At 39.5% G+C, this 18,743-nt stretch overlaps 1 protein-coding gene across 1 annotated transcript in view; it reads right to left on the bottom strand.

The window, feature by feature from the left end:
- The window catches only part of LOC124155298, a 79,417-nt gene extending 61,274 nt beyond the window's left edge, over positions 1-18,143 (bottom strand). Inside the window, exons 1-2 of the mRNA XM_046529016.1 lie at positions 17,760-18,143; positions 17,439-17,656 (exon numbers count right to left, since the gene is read on the bottom strand). Coding sequence (XP_046384972.1) covers positions 17,439-17,656; positions 17,760-17,987 — 446 coding nt within the window. The 5' untranslated portion in view covers positions 17,988-18,143. The remainder of the gene's footprint in view (positions 1-17,438; positions 17,657-17,759) is intronic.
- Positions 18,144-18,743: the final 600 nt, after the last annotated feature.

The raw sequence follows: 18,743 nt of genomic DNA, 5'->3' as shown, positions 1-18,743 counted from the left end.
CTATCAGATTCTTTCTTCATTTATTGCGATTATTGCATGGATGCAGAACATGCTTCACCTGCATTCGAATTTTTCTGTTCATGATCGAGAATTAAACTCAAGAATTTTCTTTTTTTGGGAAAATACCATCGCTCAAGCAATTTTGACCAAACGCCTGGTGAAGTCCTTATATCCATGGAATACTTATGGTCATGTCAATTTCTAATTAGCTACATTATTTCTTCCAGGTTAGGTAGACTTAAGAATATCACTTTTTCTGAAAAGACGATCCTCATTGACTTCTGTATAAGCCATTGATTACGTAGTAGGCTTAGTTGGCAAGAATGACTTCCTCTCAAGTAGGTGATTAACAAGTGCCATTTATTGAGAAATATATAATAAATGAAATATGTTTATAGTTATCAGAAAGAAGTTCATAATTATCCAGATCATGAATCCCAAAAGGAGAAGAGGTGAAGTATGGAAATACTACAACAAAATGTCAGCGGAGTCTGCTGAATGCTTGTTTTTTAAGCAGCAGCATTCATTTAAGTCTGGCTGCACATCAAATGTATTCCGCCATGTAAAACTGAAGCCCCCATCAATAAGTGGTGATGGCAATGCTTCATAGAGGACAGCACCGATGAGATGCAAGTGCCATCCGCTTCAGCAGCCCCTACGAGCTCCCTACCACAGCATCCTGATGAAAGCATTTCCTGATGAAAGAATTTCCTCAAGGAAATTCCTCTGGCTCCACCCTGCAAACAATAGTGAAGCAGTATATTCACCTTCCATGAGGCTGGAAGACCAGCCGAAGCATTGATGAAGGGTTGGTGAAGTTAATTGTGTCCCAATCTCTGCAATTTAGTTTAGATGGGCCACCATTCCTCCAGCTGTTGAACCTCAATTACCGTCCACCATTCAGGAAAACTTTGGCCAATAATTGTTTAGAGCTCCAAAACAACAGTCGAATCAAAGGAAAAGCTGAAGAATGTAAATTTCTGTTCAGTCTTAGCAAATGGGTGGCCTTCGGCGAAGGGCAATAAAATATACCCAGTTTTTTAATGATGTGAAAACCTTCTTGCTTTACTGTCACTGTTTTCAGTCGCGCCAGAGTGAATAAAAGAGGCTCTTCGTTTCCTGTAATGGATTGAAACATTGCATAAGTCGGATTCCACGAAGTAGGTACCTCCTGATTCAAAGTGAGGTAGCACCCTACAAGTATTGCTATTTGTGATGGGCATGCCAATGAATCGTTCAATCTGAACGATTGATTCATGAACGACACAGCTCTGATCTGATACAATTTCTCTATTAGTAATAATAACAGTGTACGTATAGCTCGGGCTAATGAAGACGAATAATAAAAATTGATGTGGATTGGTAAAAAATATTTCGCTTATAAGCTAACAGACTTGCCGATATGCCGAAAGTTATAACAGCATTTTTTGTTCAGTCATCGACATATCCTACGGGAATTTTCACGAATCAAGCTGGTAGACATGATGTATTCTTCAGAATTATATTACATATGGAGAAAAAATTAATTTTATTTTTCTGGCAGATTGTTTTTGGTAAAATGACTGACGATTATCACATCGTCTAAATTTTAGAATCGCCGAATTTGAACTAGTTTGATTGGTAAACGCGTGGCAGCGTGATCAGTTTTAGAATAAGTAAGGATAGCGGATTGCGCTGCCTCTTCCATTGGGGGTGAGGGGTTCGGCGAAATGAGGGCCACTAGCAGTCGAACAGTTTATTTGCCCCCTTTGCCCCCCCAGTTGCCCCCCCCTTTGCCCCCCCCTTTGCTCCCCCTTTGAGTGGCGTCGCCCGTCGCGGAAGTGCCCCGTCTCCACATCTTGACAGCAGCTTCCTTCTCGTCTTTCGCCCGCGTCAGTTTTTTGTTTTCTTTTCACTGTTAAGAGAGGGTGGGTTGGGGGCAGTGCGTTCGCAGGGGGAGCAGGAGTCAGGCTGAGGGGCCAAAGGGGGGGGGGGGGGGCGGGGGGGCCGATTGCACCAAATGGGGAGCAAGATTTGATTGACGATTGAGATAAGAGCCAGCCCCATGATCGCATCCATTACGCACCTATTTGGTCCATAGCCACCGTCTCCAGTCCAAATCAGCCCTTGACCTGACCATTCATTTGTTTGCCTGCCTGAATAAAAAGGTCATTTGAGACCAGTGGCGCAGCGAGGGGGGGGGGTCTAAAGTCTCTGTAACGAAGTTTCATTAAGCAAAATATCTTATTAATAGATGATATCATTTTGCAATCCAATTGAAATATTTCATTAGCGTCAACAGGTACTAATGCTGAAGTATTTTCCGGCAAAACTGAAGAATACTTTATGTTGCAAAGCTTCACAATGTTTATATGCCGATTACTAGACAACGGCGAATTTATATGGATATTTACATCCCGTACATCGATTTATAGTCACTTTTTAATATTTTTGCTCATTTTTATGCACATACCTCGGAAAACGTTAAGAATTACCTGAAATGGTCGAAGGACAGGACAATTACAATTCATTGGAAACAATATTACAATTATAAATTAGAAATGTAATACATGGGAAAGAATTCGGGGTGCTGTTCTAATTATTATTTCTGTTGGAACTCTGCGGCTGTTGTAGCGTTTGAAATGTACACAAGGCAATCCTTTAGTTTTGCTGTAAGCGTGTTACGTGGAAGGGAGTTTTGAAGGCGAACAGCTTGCGTCTTAATGAACTCGTGTATTCTTGGTTCTTTGTGAGTGCGTCTGATTTCTTCAATGAGAATGAGTTTACGTTGGTTTGTGATGTAGCGCAGAGTGCGATTTTGGAATCTTTCTAAGCGTTTGCTGTTCGTTAGGGAAGTGCTCCCGAACACTTCCCACCCGCAAAGCGGCCGAGGTCGAATGTAAGACTTGTACAGCGTCACCTTTCCTGTCTCGATATCAGTGATCTAGAGTTTAGCATGCAGCTGAGCGCTACACGCATTGCTGTGGTTATTATATAAATGGCTAATCCTGCGACTGACATTATCTTTCATTTCATTTTATATTGAGGCGCTTTGCTTTGAGGCTCTGTTCCGATAACGATCATGCAGGAAGAGAAATCGCCTCATCTACGCACATTTCCGGAGAGTTTAAGCTCAATTCTTAATTAAAATATATTTTGTTTGTCGAACATTTATAATATTTCTTTATGCAGTTTACAAATCCCTCCAAAATTTTTGTTCTCTTTAATTTTTTCTCTCAATGGCCTTTCTCTTTGCACTTTGCACTTTCTCTTGTACTTACTCGAGTAGTTCAACTACTGTTGTTCGAAGTTCCACACACGTCTCTCTATTAAACCTGTATTAATATATTTTTATGAATTCGGCGTGCTTACAATGTAGCTCAATACAAATGATCATACTCATAAATAATGCATAATGCTCACTTCACCTCCTCTTTGCTAAATTCCGCAAGCATTGGCCAATGATATGGATTTCATCAAATTTCGTTCAAAGATGTCGATCTAACTAAGATAACCAAACAAATAGAATATCGAGGGATTTAGCGCCCTTATGCAAGTCATTCATCTCGGGTGCAGTGGAAGAGTTAACTGTCAATACGCCAATGATGAATAATTGACTGCTAAAACACGTCACAAACTGTCGACTAAGTCGATTCGAGATTTTAAAAAATGCCAAGACAACGTCGGTGCTCCATTAACCACCTGTTTTAGAAGTTGCCTGTAAGGACCATAAAGTATCCATTTCCCTGAATTTTTTTCCCGTCAATGAGAGAGAATTCGTTGATCGTTTCGGCCGGTAGCGCTGTACCATTGAATCTCTTGCCCTTTTGCAAAATATAACACCTTTGTTTAGGAAATATTTGGGCAACAATAAACGTTACTATCGTAGCTAATGGTAGGTGTTCAGAAACAAACAAAGTAAGGGGAAAATAACTAACTTAAGTGATAAGCTATAGTTCCGTTTGCCATATAATAAACAATGAAACATTCTCAGTCCTAAACCGTACAGAAAAAGAGTTGAAATGCAATTTCCAATACGCACGATAACATATGTTGGAGGACCTGCGCCCATGACTTATGTGGCTGATTGTATCTGTTTTTTCCATTGCTATGATTAACCGCGCGACGATTCTCTCCGCAGTGATGAGTAAACTCCTTCCAAATCCTTCGTTGTCCTCAATAAGTCGACGCGAGGCCTTGAATCCGTCCCAAAAGCGACCGAGACCATTTCCCTTTCCATATAAGGCGATCGAAGGGCGACTCTTCCGAAAATACAAATTCCGAGCGTTAGTGACTCGAAAAGGGAGGGCTTTTCGATCTCCGAGTGACCATGGCCAAGAAAAAAAAAACAAATGCGAGGAACGGACCGAATTGGGACCCCCTTTCCTCGGATGTCCATCACGATCATGGGCGTACCCAGCGAGGGGCAGCAGGGGGCAGCTGCCCCCCTAGAACCAAAAGTAAATTTAGTTTAAAACGGAAGGGTTTTCTTAAACCCAAGAAAAGTGATATTAGTACATGTGAACCATTTAATAATGATAAAAATATTTTTTCAAGCAAATAATTTAAAAATGTTGTAAAATAATTTTAATTTAATTGGGATCGCCCGTGCTCACTATATCGAAGGACGCCATTTTTAAGGTCGCCGTCAAATCTCCCGTCTCGTGGTGAACCCTGAACATTTGTGAAATTCACTCGCCCGTGGCTTAGTTGGAGGTGAGCTCCACCCTCGACTATCGAAAGTAAACTTTGGGTCGATTCACTGAGTGAGTATTCTTTTGGGGAGCAGCGTGCCAAATGAAGAGCATCAGGGCATACAACCAACTGGTTTGACTTTATTTTCAATTTTATTTATGACAAAGGTATTTCAATGCATCATTTACTTATAGTATGAAAGTCCCCACTTTCCCTTGGCCCTACGTAGTTGCTCTTCCAAACTTTTATCTCCGTCATTTCGGCACTTTTTATGTTTGCCACTCTCGTCATTGGACATTTATGGATGAATTTCTCTTGCCAATACTTCTACATAATAGCTTCTTGGCAAATAAGTAAATCTGTGTTTTTCAATAATTTTTCCAGTAAGTTATTCACGTTGGTTTCTATGACATTTTCGCTCTTTGTGGACGTTCGCAGGTCCTCACAAAAGTTTTCATAAGTTCGTCCCTCATCTCAATGCTATTTTGGTTGTTAACCAGGAGAATAGTGTTTGATCACATGATTTGGGGGTCATTTGTGTCAAGGTCATTATTCCTTCGAAACTATACGAAATATTTTTGCGTTTTTAGTAGCAGAACTTTTTGGCGTCATTTCATCTTAAGCATTCGTCCCTTTGAGATAGTTCTTCCAACTTCATCACCATGGAATCCAATCTACTACGCAACTCGCTATGCATTTTTTCCTGTATCTCTTGCAATTATGCCGAAGAGAGACCTCGTCAGTTCTCCGCGCAATATAGAAACTGTTTGAATGTTTTTCCGCCGCGGAATGTGAATTATCGCCTGGGGTCGTCCCTCTGCAATAAAGCACTCATTGAGTCACGTCGTCTTCGTCCCTCGCGCGAGTGGGCGTGAGTTCCAGCCACTGCACTGCTCCGACTATTAACGTCAAATCGCACGAAAATTCAGCGCCATTATTCCGAGGAAACCTCGCTTTGGCCGTCGCACAGTGGGCTGAAATCGAAAAGTGGGCAAAACATCAAAAACGATTTTTTTGAGTGCGGAATTTAAAGCGCTTCGCTTCGCACTCGAACTTATTTAGTCAGAGATATAATTTCGATTGACAGGAAATGACTCACGTTACAAAAATGTATTATCTACGTACTTTCTGGAGTGACACGCGTGGCTTAGGTACAGATGACATATCACAATCTCGTGGAAGTGAAGATATTTGCGCTGATTATCAAATCGTTCTCATTATTTCAGACATTTGAAAAGCGTTCTAATAATTTCATTCCTAACCTATTGTAATTAATATAATAAATCATTATTCATTTATTTAGTAGACGAGCAAAACTGCTATATTAAAAATTATATATCTTCTATACAAAATTTACATACCTAAGAATGACTACATTCTGAAATTGAAATCCTAATTGCGAAACGACAAGTGTTAGACAAATCAAAATAAATAATATATTCTCCTAGATAGCAGCAATATAACCTCTATTTTATGTACCTGGACATGCAATGGTAGCTAAGAATAAAAGTAGTGCCAACTTTATTTTAATCAACGTGCTATACTCAGTATATTTGAAATACTTATTTTAGATTCTCCTATTTTACCAATGAGTCTTACATTCTCTGGTGGTGAGTTTCGATACTTATTGACTTAATCTTGAAAATGGTGCATTTAAATGGTCATCAATTTTACAGAAGACTTCCGGTAGCTTCCTTGTATTCCTTAAGCTATTACTTACACGCCTTAATTCACAATAACTTCGAATCTAATAATCAGAAATTGAGCCAATCAAACACTTAAAAACACATATCATAGTACTTTCTAATGTTAATAAAAATATATAAGCCAAATCTATAGCAATGCAGGAGCATAGTATTGATCAATAAAGTTCAAAGGAAGCAGTAAATTCTTTTCTGGTTTTCATCCGGCTAATCTCCTCAATCTCCATTGCTGTGGGCGTTTCCATGGAATTCTTTTCCATCGTCATTAGGGCCGATGATGCCAGACTACGCTACGCTTTTTTTGGCAACTGTTTTTAACTTGTTTACTATCGCGATGTTCAGCCGTTGCTGCTAATCGGTGTTTGGCTTTTAAGTGAAATGTGGCGTTACTGTTGCAAGTGGATATTCTTTGTGTATTTTGGGTAGGAAGTGTAATTTCATTTTTTGATCTATTGTGTTTAGAATGTGGGTTGTCATCGTTACTCCAGAGCGGTTGCAGTAGAGTGTTTCTGTTTTGTTTAATGAATGTTCGAATTATTTCGCAATGTCATTTACGCATCGTGTCAGTGTTTGGATCTTGAGGTTTTTGTGTTCATACGTGTTGCGGACGAACCAACGGGCGCCTGTGATTGTCGTTAGTGTCCTCTTCTGGATGACGATGAGTTTATGTTAATATGTATTCGCTATGGAACCCCAGGGTAACATAGGTTAGAAGTGGCCGGATTATGGCCGTGCACAGGCTTTTCCTTCTATGAAGTCCTAAGCGTGGAGGAGGGGAAAGATGTCTGTAGCTGCACTTTTCGCCTTTGCCGCCTTGGTGTTGGCGATCCATGTGACCTTCTCGTCGAGCGTTACGCCCAGGAATTTGGCTGTGGTACTGCGACTGATCCTGGCATTGGAGTGGACAGGGGGCGTTTGCAGTTCCTGGTTTAGCTTTTGGTAGGCTTCAACTTTCAGGTGTTTCATCTACATAATTACCCGCAGGCCGCATGAAAGGCGCGTGGCAGGAGGTGTTAGGACACCAAACGTTTACAAATAAAAAGGAAGTGCTCTAAGGAAATTACGACTAGCATTTGTTAAAGTCCTTTATGGTTCGGGGAAAAACGGATTCCCATATCTATCCGTTCGGCATAACATCTCTTTTAATTTATCGCATCTTTCGGAAGTGGAAATCATCCATCGATTAGAGTCCATTCTTAATATATGGAATGCACTCAAAGAAAGAAGGCTTTCATTGTACCTCTTGCAGTGTCCCGCTATTCTATAATAAGTGTCATTGGTAGCAATATTTATAAATTTTATTTTCTGGTGATTATTTTCTATCACTCTTACATCTATTATCCAGATATAAAAGTGAATGTGGCCATATCGCTTCCACACGCTTGCCGCGTCGCCGTACTCTCAGCCGCCGCCGGCCAGGGGCCGTATTCTGTATATCGTCGGTACCGCACCGATCGGTTTCCCTTTCAAGCCCACCGACTAGACATCATTCCGTACCGACGACGGCACTTTCAGCGATTCTGTAAGGTCGTCGGTTTCAAACCAGTTGGTACGGTTTCCCCCTCCTTCCCAAACAGGGAAAAACAGAATAAATCCGAAGTCTTAAGTAATGACGTGTCACCACCAATGAAAGAAGGGTAAAAACAAGTGAAGACTCATTGGCACACTTTGTTGTCGTCATTTTAAATCATTTTATTTGCGGAAATTACGAGTTATTGTCAGATTAAGATAATCGATATTGGATTATTTGTAAACAATGCTTATATCATGTGTGGTAGTAATGCTATGCCTACATAATCGAAGGAAACAATATTACAACATCACATTATAGTTTTAATGTGATGGAGGTTGTTGTTGCTGGAATGAATTATTGAAACTATCATTGAGATCGTATTTTCTTTTTTTATATATTGGTTCCGTATATTGCTATTTATTCATGATTTGGTAATATAGTTATCATTAAGTAAGTTCCGTCGAAATGTTATCAACGGAAGGTTATGCCATTGGCACCGTAGCAGACGAAAATCACATACCATGGAACGTGAACGTTGGATTCAAAAACAAATGTAAATGTTATATTAGAGGAACAAGTAATGAAATTGTTATAAACATATGGAGCTGGGTGTAATTAAAAGAAGTGTAATGACGAGGAAGTAAAGAAATTGTGATTGGGTGAAATACATATGTATAAGTAGCGCATTCCAAGTGAGAGAGACTGCTAATATAGCGGCAGACCTCATACTTATTAACAAATATCTTCTTTTATCGTCAAGGGAATCAATGGCTAACGATAAAATGAAATATAGTTGCCTATTACAAATGAAAGAAACTAATACCGTTACGGGAAACTTCATACTTAAATAAAAAGATCTTATTTCTATGTCAAGAGAAACGCCAAATGATGATTGAGTGAAATAATAGTTGCCTATTCAGAGTGAGATAAAGTGATAACATTGCGGCAAAACTCATGTTTTATCAAAATATTCTTTTTTATGTCAAAGGAGCAAATAAGTGATGATAGAGTGGAAGAAATCCTATTAAAAGCGAGGGAAAGTGGTAACATAAATGAGAGAAAGTCATTATATGGTGGCAAACCTCATGTTTATTAACCAATATCTTATATTTCTGTCAAGGTAATCAATATAGATGATGACATAGTGAATTATAGTGGCCTATTCCAAGGGGCATAAAAAGATAACTTTGCAGCAAACCTCATTATTTACTCGGCGATGAGGTAAAAACAAAATAAAACGTACAATGCGCACCGGGTTCATGAAACCCACCAGTCCGTGGCCGTACCGACACCTTTTTGCTGTCGGTACGGCTACCGACGATCTCCCATCCTCACGTCGGTGCCGCACCGATCGGGTTCGAACAGGATCGCACGACTGCTTGCCGGGAGTCGGTGTGACGTCCCACCCGACGAATCGGTGCCGCACCGATCGGTTTGGAGATACAGAATACGGCCCCAGAACCGGAGTCGACCACACGCTGGACAAAAACGATTTAAAATTCGAGGTTGCAAGGTTTTACTTTAGATTCACAATGTAGAAGCTTCGTGAGTGTGGTAGAAGGACGTGGTATCAGTCACTTGGCGAAAGGTGGCGGAAGTATCTACTTTTTCTCTACGTTTATGTAAAAAAGTTGACTGAAAACAACTCCGCCATTTTGTTATATGTCTATGGTTAATGACGAAAGAAAATTTTTAAAAACCCTTCAAATGGAAGAAAAAGAAGTGTTAATTCAGATGGTATAACATTTTTTCAGTAAAAGTATTCGTGAAACCGCCGCAAGAATTTCATAAAAAATTGAGGGTGGTCGTTTTCCGCTAAATTTGTTCAACTTTGACCTCACATATATTGTTAATGTGAAGTCACAGGAAAGAAATAATCTGGTAGTTTATACAAAATTTATTTGAGAATATGTATGCGAAGTTTCAACTTCTTAGCTCAAACAAATCGATTTTGAGGTTTTGGCCAGCTTTTTTCGAATCTAGCCCACTGTGCGACGTCCTCAAATTCGGAGAATCGAAAAGACAAGTTTATGCATTATTTCAAGATTTTAAGAAAGCATTCGACACAGTACCTCACAATAAACTTCTATACAAACAACAGTCATGTGGATTAAACGAAACAGTATTAAACTGGATACTCAACTTTCTTAGAGATCGTCAACACAAAGTAGTTCTTGACGGAATCTGCTCTGATGTAGTTAAAGTTACATCAGGTGTTCCACAAGGAAGCGCAATCGGCCCCCTGTTGTTCATTATATACATTAATGATCTCTGCTCCCGAATTAGCAGAAAAATACGTTTTTTTGCTGACGACGCTGTCATCTATCGCGAAATTCGTGATCACTCTGACTATGAAATTCTATCATCGGATTTAAACAACGTTTATTTGTGGAGCCAAAGGTAGGAATCTGAACTTAATCTGAGCAAATACATGTCGTTACATTTTTTGCAGAGCTTGTCCAATTTTAACTATGCTTCTTCTGTGGATGATGTTAACATAAAGGCATCAGAATTCTTAAATAGTAAATAACGGGTATCTCTAAGTAAGGTGCGATCTGTGGAGCCAGTCAAATATCGAAAATAACGGTAAAAATACAGCAAAAACTGAAATAACGGTACTTGAGGTATAAATCGTCTTTTCCTTGAGATGATACGCAGAAGATTTCTCACTATGCATGCACATAAATATGCACACACATGTACATGTCGCACACATTTCATACCAGGGTATGCTCGAAAACAGGCCTTATACTTTCAATTCGGATGTTCCGGCGTCTGAACCTCGGTGGCTACGAGTTGACGAACTTCGCAACGTGTTCCCTAGCACAAACTGCATTCCTGGCCGCATCCTACATTATTAGCTTCCTTTCACGCGAGAAAATTAATTAACATTGCTCGTTCACTCATTTCAATGCAAAGCTCGACGCGACGTAACACCCGATGCTTTCCCGACATATGCTGCTCGGGGGCTCCTCCACTCCATGGCAGCCGACGTTTCGACATTCATCCCTGACGATGGAGGACGAATCGTAGCTCGAAACGTCAGCAGCCATGAGAGAGATTAACCAATGGAGCAGCCTTCACTATACGCGACCGGACGAACAGCACTATACCATGTGGCATAGCGAGCGTGCTCAGAGTGGGTAGGGTTTGGAGTAAAGGGTGAGTAGCTGGTGTGCACGTCTGACTATCATATGCATCACGTGACGTGGGGTATTTAAACATCAACGAGCACAGAAGGAACCCTTTCAAAATAGAATACGATGCATTAAAATATCATTCACTTAACTCACGAAACTTCCCTTGAATACTTTTCCTTGGCTCCCAAACGCACGGCAATAATTAGTGGCTAATCAAATGCAAGTGACACGAATATATAGGTACCGCGTTGCCATCGAGACGCTCGAGGTATGCTAGGATCAATGTGGTGACGTCACGTACTTTTCCTTACCGTCTGTGCGAATGGCTACTTAGCTAACAATGGGTCCAATAGGGTAGTTTCTTTCATCAAAGAAAACAAAAGGCAATAATTGCGATTCGTTACCCACCATTAGTGTATTCATAATATACAAATTATTTCGTTTTATAAATGCCGGTTTAGAAGAATGGCAATGGTCCATTTTTATCCTCATTTGAAAAGGGCCAGATTGGCGCCCATGCGATGCCACTCCACGTGACGTCACAGGGACCTAGTTTCTATAGGAGAAGATAGGAGTTATACATCGTCTGAGGTTACCAATGCATGCATGAGGCGCAGAGCTCAGGGAAACATGTCTTAATAATCACTTATTAAAACTGGCTAAGGTCGGAAAGTTTTCCTCGTTTGATAAGGTATTAATAATCCTTATTTAAGCCAAGCGCTACCAGGCGGCAGGGCACTAGGCTACCCGCTGGCAGCCTGCGACGTATCAGCGCTAAGCCTCGCCTCAAGGTCACCTCACCGGGCGGAGGGGGAACCAGAAATACGACGTACGGAGAGATTTCCCATCATTCCTACTAACGCGTCGCGTTTTCGCGCGCTTGAAAATTTTCACTTTTCATTTAATTGCGAAAAATAGATATTATCATTTAAAAATCTAAAAGCGTGAAATACGTACTCCAGGAGTAATAATCTTTCGATTAAGGCAATAAAAAAATAATAGGAAACCACCCTATTGGACATGTCGCAAAGCTTAGCGCTAAGCTTCACGCGTATCTGCGTTGCGTCGACGCCACGAGAGCTCCCGCCCCGCAAGCAAATTAGGCCCTTCATAGCTCTGCGTTGCGAAAACAAATGAAAGGCAAAAAGCGTCGGCTCCTAAAAATCAGCCTGGGAGCATATCATGTTATGATTTCGAGCCAAACGCACAATGCATGTTGTTTTGTGCATTTTTACGCAATTTCATTTCTTAAAATATACTTCTTAACTATAAATAGCATTTGAAGTTAATATGGCGACCATAAAGTCGATAATCATGCATGTAGTAATGGCCTTCACCTATGCATTATTATACACTTTAAATTTTATTTCCTAACTCGGAATATTCGAGAAATAGCAAATTACATACACTCAGTGAACATGAGTAACATGGAATGTTATCAGGAATATTTATTAATGATAACTGTTGTTCAAACAGATTGTCCAAGTCATGTTATCTAAATAGCTCTAACTGAATAGATCATGAGGGCACAATTATTAGATATCAATTGGAATTAAAACGACCGTAGTCACCAACAAGGAGCTCTCATGCTGTATTTAGCCTGTGATACCATTGACGGGTATGTATTATGCTAATCTATGCTCCTCAGTGATTGTAACCTAATTTAGGGTTAACATTTGTCTAATGTTTAGGAAACAGGAAATATTTATGCTTGGCACTTCAAAATAATAGTAATTAATGAAATAAACAGCATTTGTCACTCCCATTATTGCATATTTGTATACCTAAGCTTCCCATAAACAAACACCAATTCGAAATCGTCGGCGTACTGCCGCCTTCACGCAGAGAAAATGCGACAGGTTCAGTTTTTCTGCGACGACGCAGCGAGCTGAAGACGTGACGTAATCAATTCTCAAAGACGGGCTCTGATTGGATCGCAAGCCGCGGCGTCAACGTAACGCCGAACTGTGAAGGCACCCTAACACGGTCTTAGAATATGAGAAGGTCTGGACACTCACCGTTCAGGCATGGTCATTTAATGAAGCCGTTTCCCGTTGAGGCCGGTAGGGGCGCCACCTATCCTGAAGGGCAAGTTTCCTACGTATCTGTATACGATACTTCAGTAATTATGAACTAATTTATGGCAAAAATGAATATAAACACATCGACAGTGGTTACTAGTTAACAAATTCATATGCACTTAACATCTTATAGCGAAAAATACCTAGAAATCGTTCTCATACGTGAGTATTAATCAAATGGAAGGCGTTGGATTTCAGCTTCGTCTGCTTCCATACCTTTGTAAAATCAGTTACAGCCATAACGAAAGATTGTCAGCAGTTAAAACCTTATGTAGTGAGGAAAGGTATTTTTAAGAAAATAATTATTTATAGCTCTCTTGTGGTAAACGTTAATATAAGTTGTCATAGAAGCTACGTACGCACCATTGCCTCTGAGCCCATCGGCATGTTTCCACGGCCTTATAAGAATATAGATGTTATTCCTTGCTTTCAAACACTATTAACAAATATAATATCAGAAACGCAAACGGCTTCTTACCAAGGCCGAAGTGAAATACTTCTTATGAAGTGACGTATGTTAATGTTTTTAATCTCCTGAGTCTCGATCAAGTGATAATAATAATGGCAGGGCACAGCAAACCCAAAAAAATGATTCTATCCTAAGGACGTTTTGCGGGTATAGCATAGGCGGATCCAGGGGAGGGGGGCACGGAGGCACCCTTAAAAATATGTTATTTTTAATACGGTCCCACTATCATTTCGTTCGTTTTGTGTAACAAGGTATCCTTGTGCCCCCCCCCCTGAACAAAATCCTGGATACGGCCTTGCTTGTGCCCCTCCCAGAAAGAAATCCTGGATCCACCCCTGGGGTATAGAATAGGCATATTTAATCGTTGAACAGGGTGAATAATTTCAGGAAGTACCATTATTACCGTTAAAGGCTATTTTATAACGATGCTTGCCTACTCACCAAAGGAATAATTTGAGATTTAAGGAAGTAAAATACCATATGAAAGATAAGAACGAAAGAGATTTTGCAAATAATTTCCGAATAAACTTCCACGAAAACAGTGCAATGGATATAATCCGAGGGATTTGCGGATGTCTGATCACTTTCAGGTGCTGGCAAATCTGAAATATTATCCCTCGCCCAAAAATAAGATGAGTAGTACGACAGAAACCACAGGCTAATACTGCTAATACGCGGTAAATGTACTTTTCATGAGAGTTGCAGGCACCATCGATAACAGCTGCATTAAAAGAAATCATCGAAAGAGGTATTAAGAATGAAAACGATACACATTTTTCCAACTTATATAATGTACAAACACATCAAATCTACATTTCCAGAATGATTACACAACGCTATTGAAACTGAGATTATTTATACAATCAATGCAAGGTAATGTCATGAAAAATAAATTTTAAGTACTCACAATTTAACATTTCTATTAATTCTTTCTATTACTAATTTCTATTTCTAATTACTAATCATTCTAAGAGATTCAATTTAGTAGGAGAGAATGATGAATAGTTGATGAGAGCCGTCGCAAATCTTGCATTTTCTCAGTGTTACTTCATTCCTCCACTGTGAATGACATTGACCATTGGAACAGCAGAACATGTAATTTAAAATATGTATAAATTTTGGAGCTTTAGCACACCAAAAAAAGGAATCGTACAGCTATTTCATCGCTTCTCAGGGTCCTTAGGGACTCTAAAAAGCGAAATCCCCGAAGTCTTGTGGCCATAACCAGTGGTGCAACGCGGTACCACACACGTCCACGGCATTTTCCTTTTTTCAGTAAATCCGCGATATATATCCACGAAATATTAATGTAGAACAATAATGAAATAATGCAGAAGACTAACATTCGAAAATAAATGAAAACTAAATCTTAATTAATTACAAAAATGACTATTTCCAATCACCGGTAGTATGCGCTCAACAATACGGAAATTAACTTACCCGCTAATTCTTGCCCTCCAGAATACGTGGCGCCGCCCCGGCAAACGTGCGGCAGGTTGAGGAAACGACTTCAATAAAAGACCGTGGGTTCCCAAAGGGGTGGGATAGGAAGTGTCATGGGGCTGCACCCTAAGCATCCGTAGCCACCGAGAGACAAGGCCTACGCAAGCGAGCAGAGAAGGTCGGTGACGTCAGGACAAGTGGGGTTACAAATGTTGTTAGGGAGTTGTTGATGGAAGGATAGTGGCATTGTCGAAGTGGTAAACAGAAGTCGCTTCAATGAGTGAGACGTGAAAATAAAACTATAATTTGAAGAAATTAAAGAGGTTTTTAGCAGTGGTTCGTTCTACGGTAGCAGTGGATGTTACTGAAGTTCTACTAAAGTGTAAAAGGTTGTGCAATTAGTCTAACTACCGCAGTGTTTCTGACTGCCGAGGAAATTACAAAACGGGGCCCAAGGTGTCTGTTTTCAATTTCCCGAGCGTCCAGAAGTTTGAGAAAAATCCATTCGTGCCATTATGAGAGAAGAACTTGAGCCAACAAAGAACAATAAGGTACGTATCGTATAATTATAGAGGTATTGATGAAAGTGTGTTCAAAATAATTTTTGGTTTTGTTAAAGATGCCTACTTATTATTTCGATGAAATTGCCGAGTTTAAATTTGAAGGGCATGAATCGATGGATACTTTTAACCCGTCAGTTCCCATGCTCAGAATTTTTAGTAAATTAATGTTAATTTGATCATTTTGAGCTAAAATCATCTCCATTAGGTGGTTAAAGTTGTTTTTGAAGCATTTTTTACATTGGTTTTAGAACAGGAGGGGTGTCACCCTCAGGTGACGTTGGGCAATAGCCATCAAATTTTGAATGAATAAAATATAAGAGAGAGGATTTTCAAGATTTATATTAATTTTATTTACACATTTTTAGAACAAGAAATCATGACCGTTACATCATTTTTAACATGTATTCTGTGCTACACACATGAAATGCGTGGATAAAAAATAAAAAAAGGCACTTTTGAACCTAAAAACCAGAAAAGTGTTTTTTCCCTGAGTTTATTTTCTCCCATGGAACTCATACCAGCAATGAATATGAAGGCCAACTTTACACTTTTTGCACATAATCCTTGTCCTCTGGTGACATTTAGCACAGCGACGTTGAGAACAATGCTCTTTGACATGGTCATCTACATCATCAGAAAGCCTAACTTCAAGGGGAATTCTTGCGGCCACGGCTCCTCGCGCTGTACTTTGTGAAGGTGGTTTTCCGTATAGTCCACAATATACCTGCACAATACTTCTTCTGAAGTCACATTATGAAAATTCTTCAGTTGTGTTTTCTTTGAACACTCTCCAAGCATTTTGGCAGGCAGCATCTAGCCCAACGGCAAACAGGGGAAACCACCACTTTTTCCTCTGTAGCTGACTCTTAAGGAGTGTAGGTTCTCATCAAATCTATCCACTCCCCCCATATATTTATTGTATTTTCTAACCGCATTTGGGCAGGATACTTGAATTATTCATCTTTTTCCTTGAACAACGCCAACTCTGTCCGCTGCACTCACTGGACTTGCGCTATGGCAGTTGGATGCAATGGTGACAATGCTATTGTCATGCCACTTTACGACAGAAATATCACACGTGACTTTCAGTGAGAACGAGCCTCTCTTTTTTTTCTTTAGCATAGGAGATGGTTCTAGAGGGCATTTATCTAGCCTATTCTCCCTTATAGTGCCAGTTCCACCTGTGTTGAGCTCTGTTAGCCTGGATATTAGAGGGAAGCTAGAAAAAAAATTATCTAAGTACAAATTGTATGGTCCGAAATCTGAAGGTAATCTACTCTGCATTTCCAGAACTACAGCACCGCTCAACCCAAATTTCGGTTGCAGAGGATGCTGCGCAGCTTTTGCTCCTTGATAGGGTTCAAAGGAAACTAAATACCCCAATCGCGTTGCACAAGACCACAACTTGTAGCCAAACCGCAACGGTTTTCCATGCATATGCTGTTTAGTGCTATGCCGTCCGTAATAAGGCACCATGGTTTCGTCTATAGAAATATGTGAGGATGCAACATATTTGAAATTTTCAATGACATTTTTGTTCAAGAATCTAAAATATTCACGCACTTTTCCGAATTTATCTCCTGATGGCAGGTTCATATTATCACAAAGATGTAAATATTTCTGGATTTCAAAAAACCTGTTACGCCGAATACAATTTGCAATAAGATTATTGTGGGTGTCAGACTTTGTTTCCCAAAACATTCGAATGTACTTCGGTGTTAGATAGCCTGTTAGTAGTAAGACAGCAATGTATACTTTCAATTCCTCTGACGTCAAGTTTAAAGTATGGTTCCTATGCAAGGCGTACAAGTTAGACATTTTAACAATATATGAAATGATTTCGTCACCGTACATGGATGCAAAACACTGAACTGGAGACATATCAAATTTGTGAACTTCATTCACCTGCTGCTCTGAATCTCCTCTACCATTTGGGACAAAGTTTTTCTCCACGCTGGTCCAATTTCTCTGTACTCGTGCGCCTTTAATTTTTTTCTTTGGTGGCTTTCGCTCCACTGTTGTTCCACCAACATCGGATGGTACACTTTCAATTGAAGATTCTCCCGAATCCTGTATTGGTGATATTTAATGAACAACGTAAGCTAAAATATTCATTCATAAAAATTTACTACCGATGTATTTCAGAAGAGTCCCTAGATAAATATAATCTCACATCATTCACAGAAGTATACGAGTGAGTGCCTATTTCGACTTGTGAGCGAAGTATCCTAGGCGGCAAATTATTCATATCTGCCACTGTTTCATCACCACTCTCTTCTTCCGTAACGTCTCCATCTTCCTCAGGAATTAAAATAATATCAGCATCATCCAAATTATCATTGTGGAGATCAGACTGCAATTCTTCTAAAATTTCGTGCAGTTGTAAGCTTAAAAGCAACATGAAATATTATCAATGCAAATAAAAAATTGATTAAAATATTTTTGATTAATACCATATGCACGGTTATAAAATAAAAATTCAGAATATTAAATTATGAAAAATACCATGAACGTCCGTATATTTTACCCACAATTTTAGAATACACTACACACAACAGTAAGCACAGAAATAAAAAAAAATCCGTATATATAAATAGTACCACTAAAAATGTTTGACATGAAAATGTGCCATCAAGTTCATAGTTACAGTAAATAGTTTACAAAACTATTAGCAGGGAATAAATCTGCTTGAATATTTAAGAAGTTCAATCTGATTGAAATGGAGAGTTTGAAAATGTTCCGTGCAGCCTTTCCCATAAATACAGCCTATCAAGATGCTTCACTTCCCAACGTCACCTGTAGGTGACATCAAAAATTCGAAGTACCACATTTGCTATAGGAATGAAAATTTTCAATGCATTTTATTTTATGTAAGAACTTACATATACTTAGTCATCAAAACTAAAATGATAATATCATTTACGTACCTCTTCTGAAGTTTACAGGCCATAACAGTAGGTCTGGTCACTAAAATCCACACACAACCTCACTATCTTCTATTCAAAGGCGTACTGAAGACTCCTCTGTCGCCAAAACAATATGATAATCCAATATGTAGTGCAGAAAGACACAAAGAAACATAACGAAAACATACCGTGCCCCTAAGATTACATTGTTGCATTTTGTGTGTTCACAAAAGTGTGTCACCTGTAGGTGA

The sequence above is a fragment of the Ischnura elegans genome, chromosome 3, assembly GCF_921293095.1.
Source record: "Ischnura elegans chromosome 3, ioIscEleg1.1, whole genome shotgun sequence".
Lineage (NCBI taxonomy): Eukaryota > Metazoa > Arthropoda > Insecta > Odonata > Coenagrionidae > Ischnura > Ischnura elegans.
Note: the sequence above shows the minus strand (reverse complement) of the source record. Positions and strands in the feature narration are given on the sequence as shown.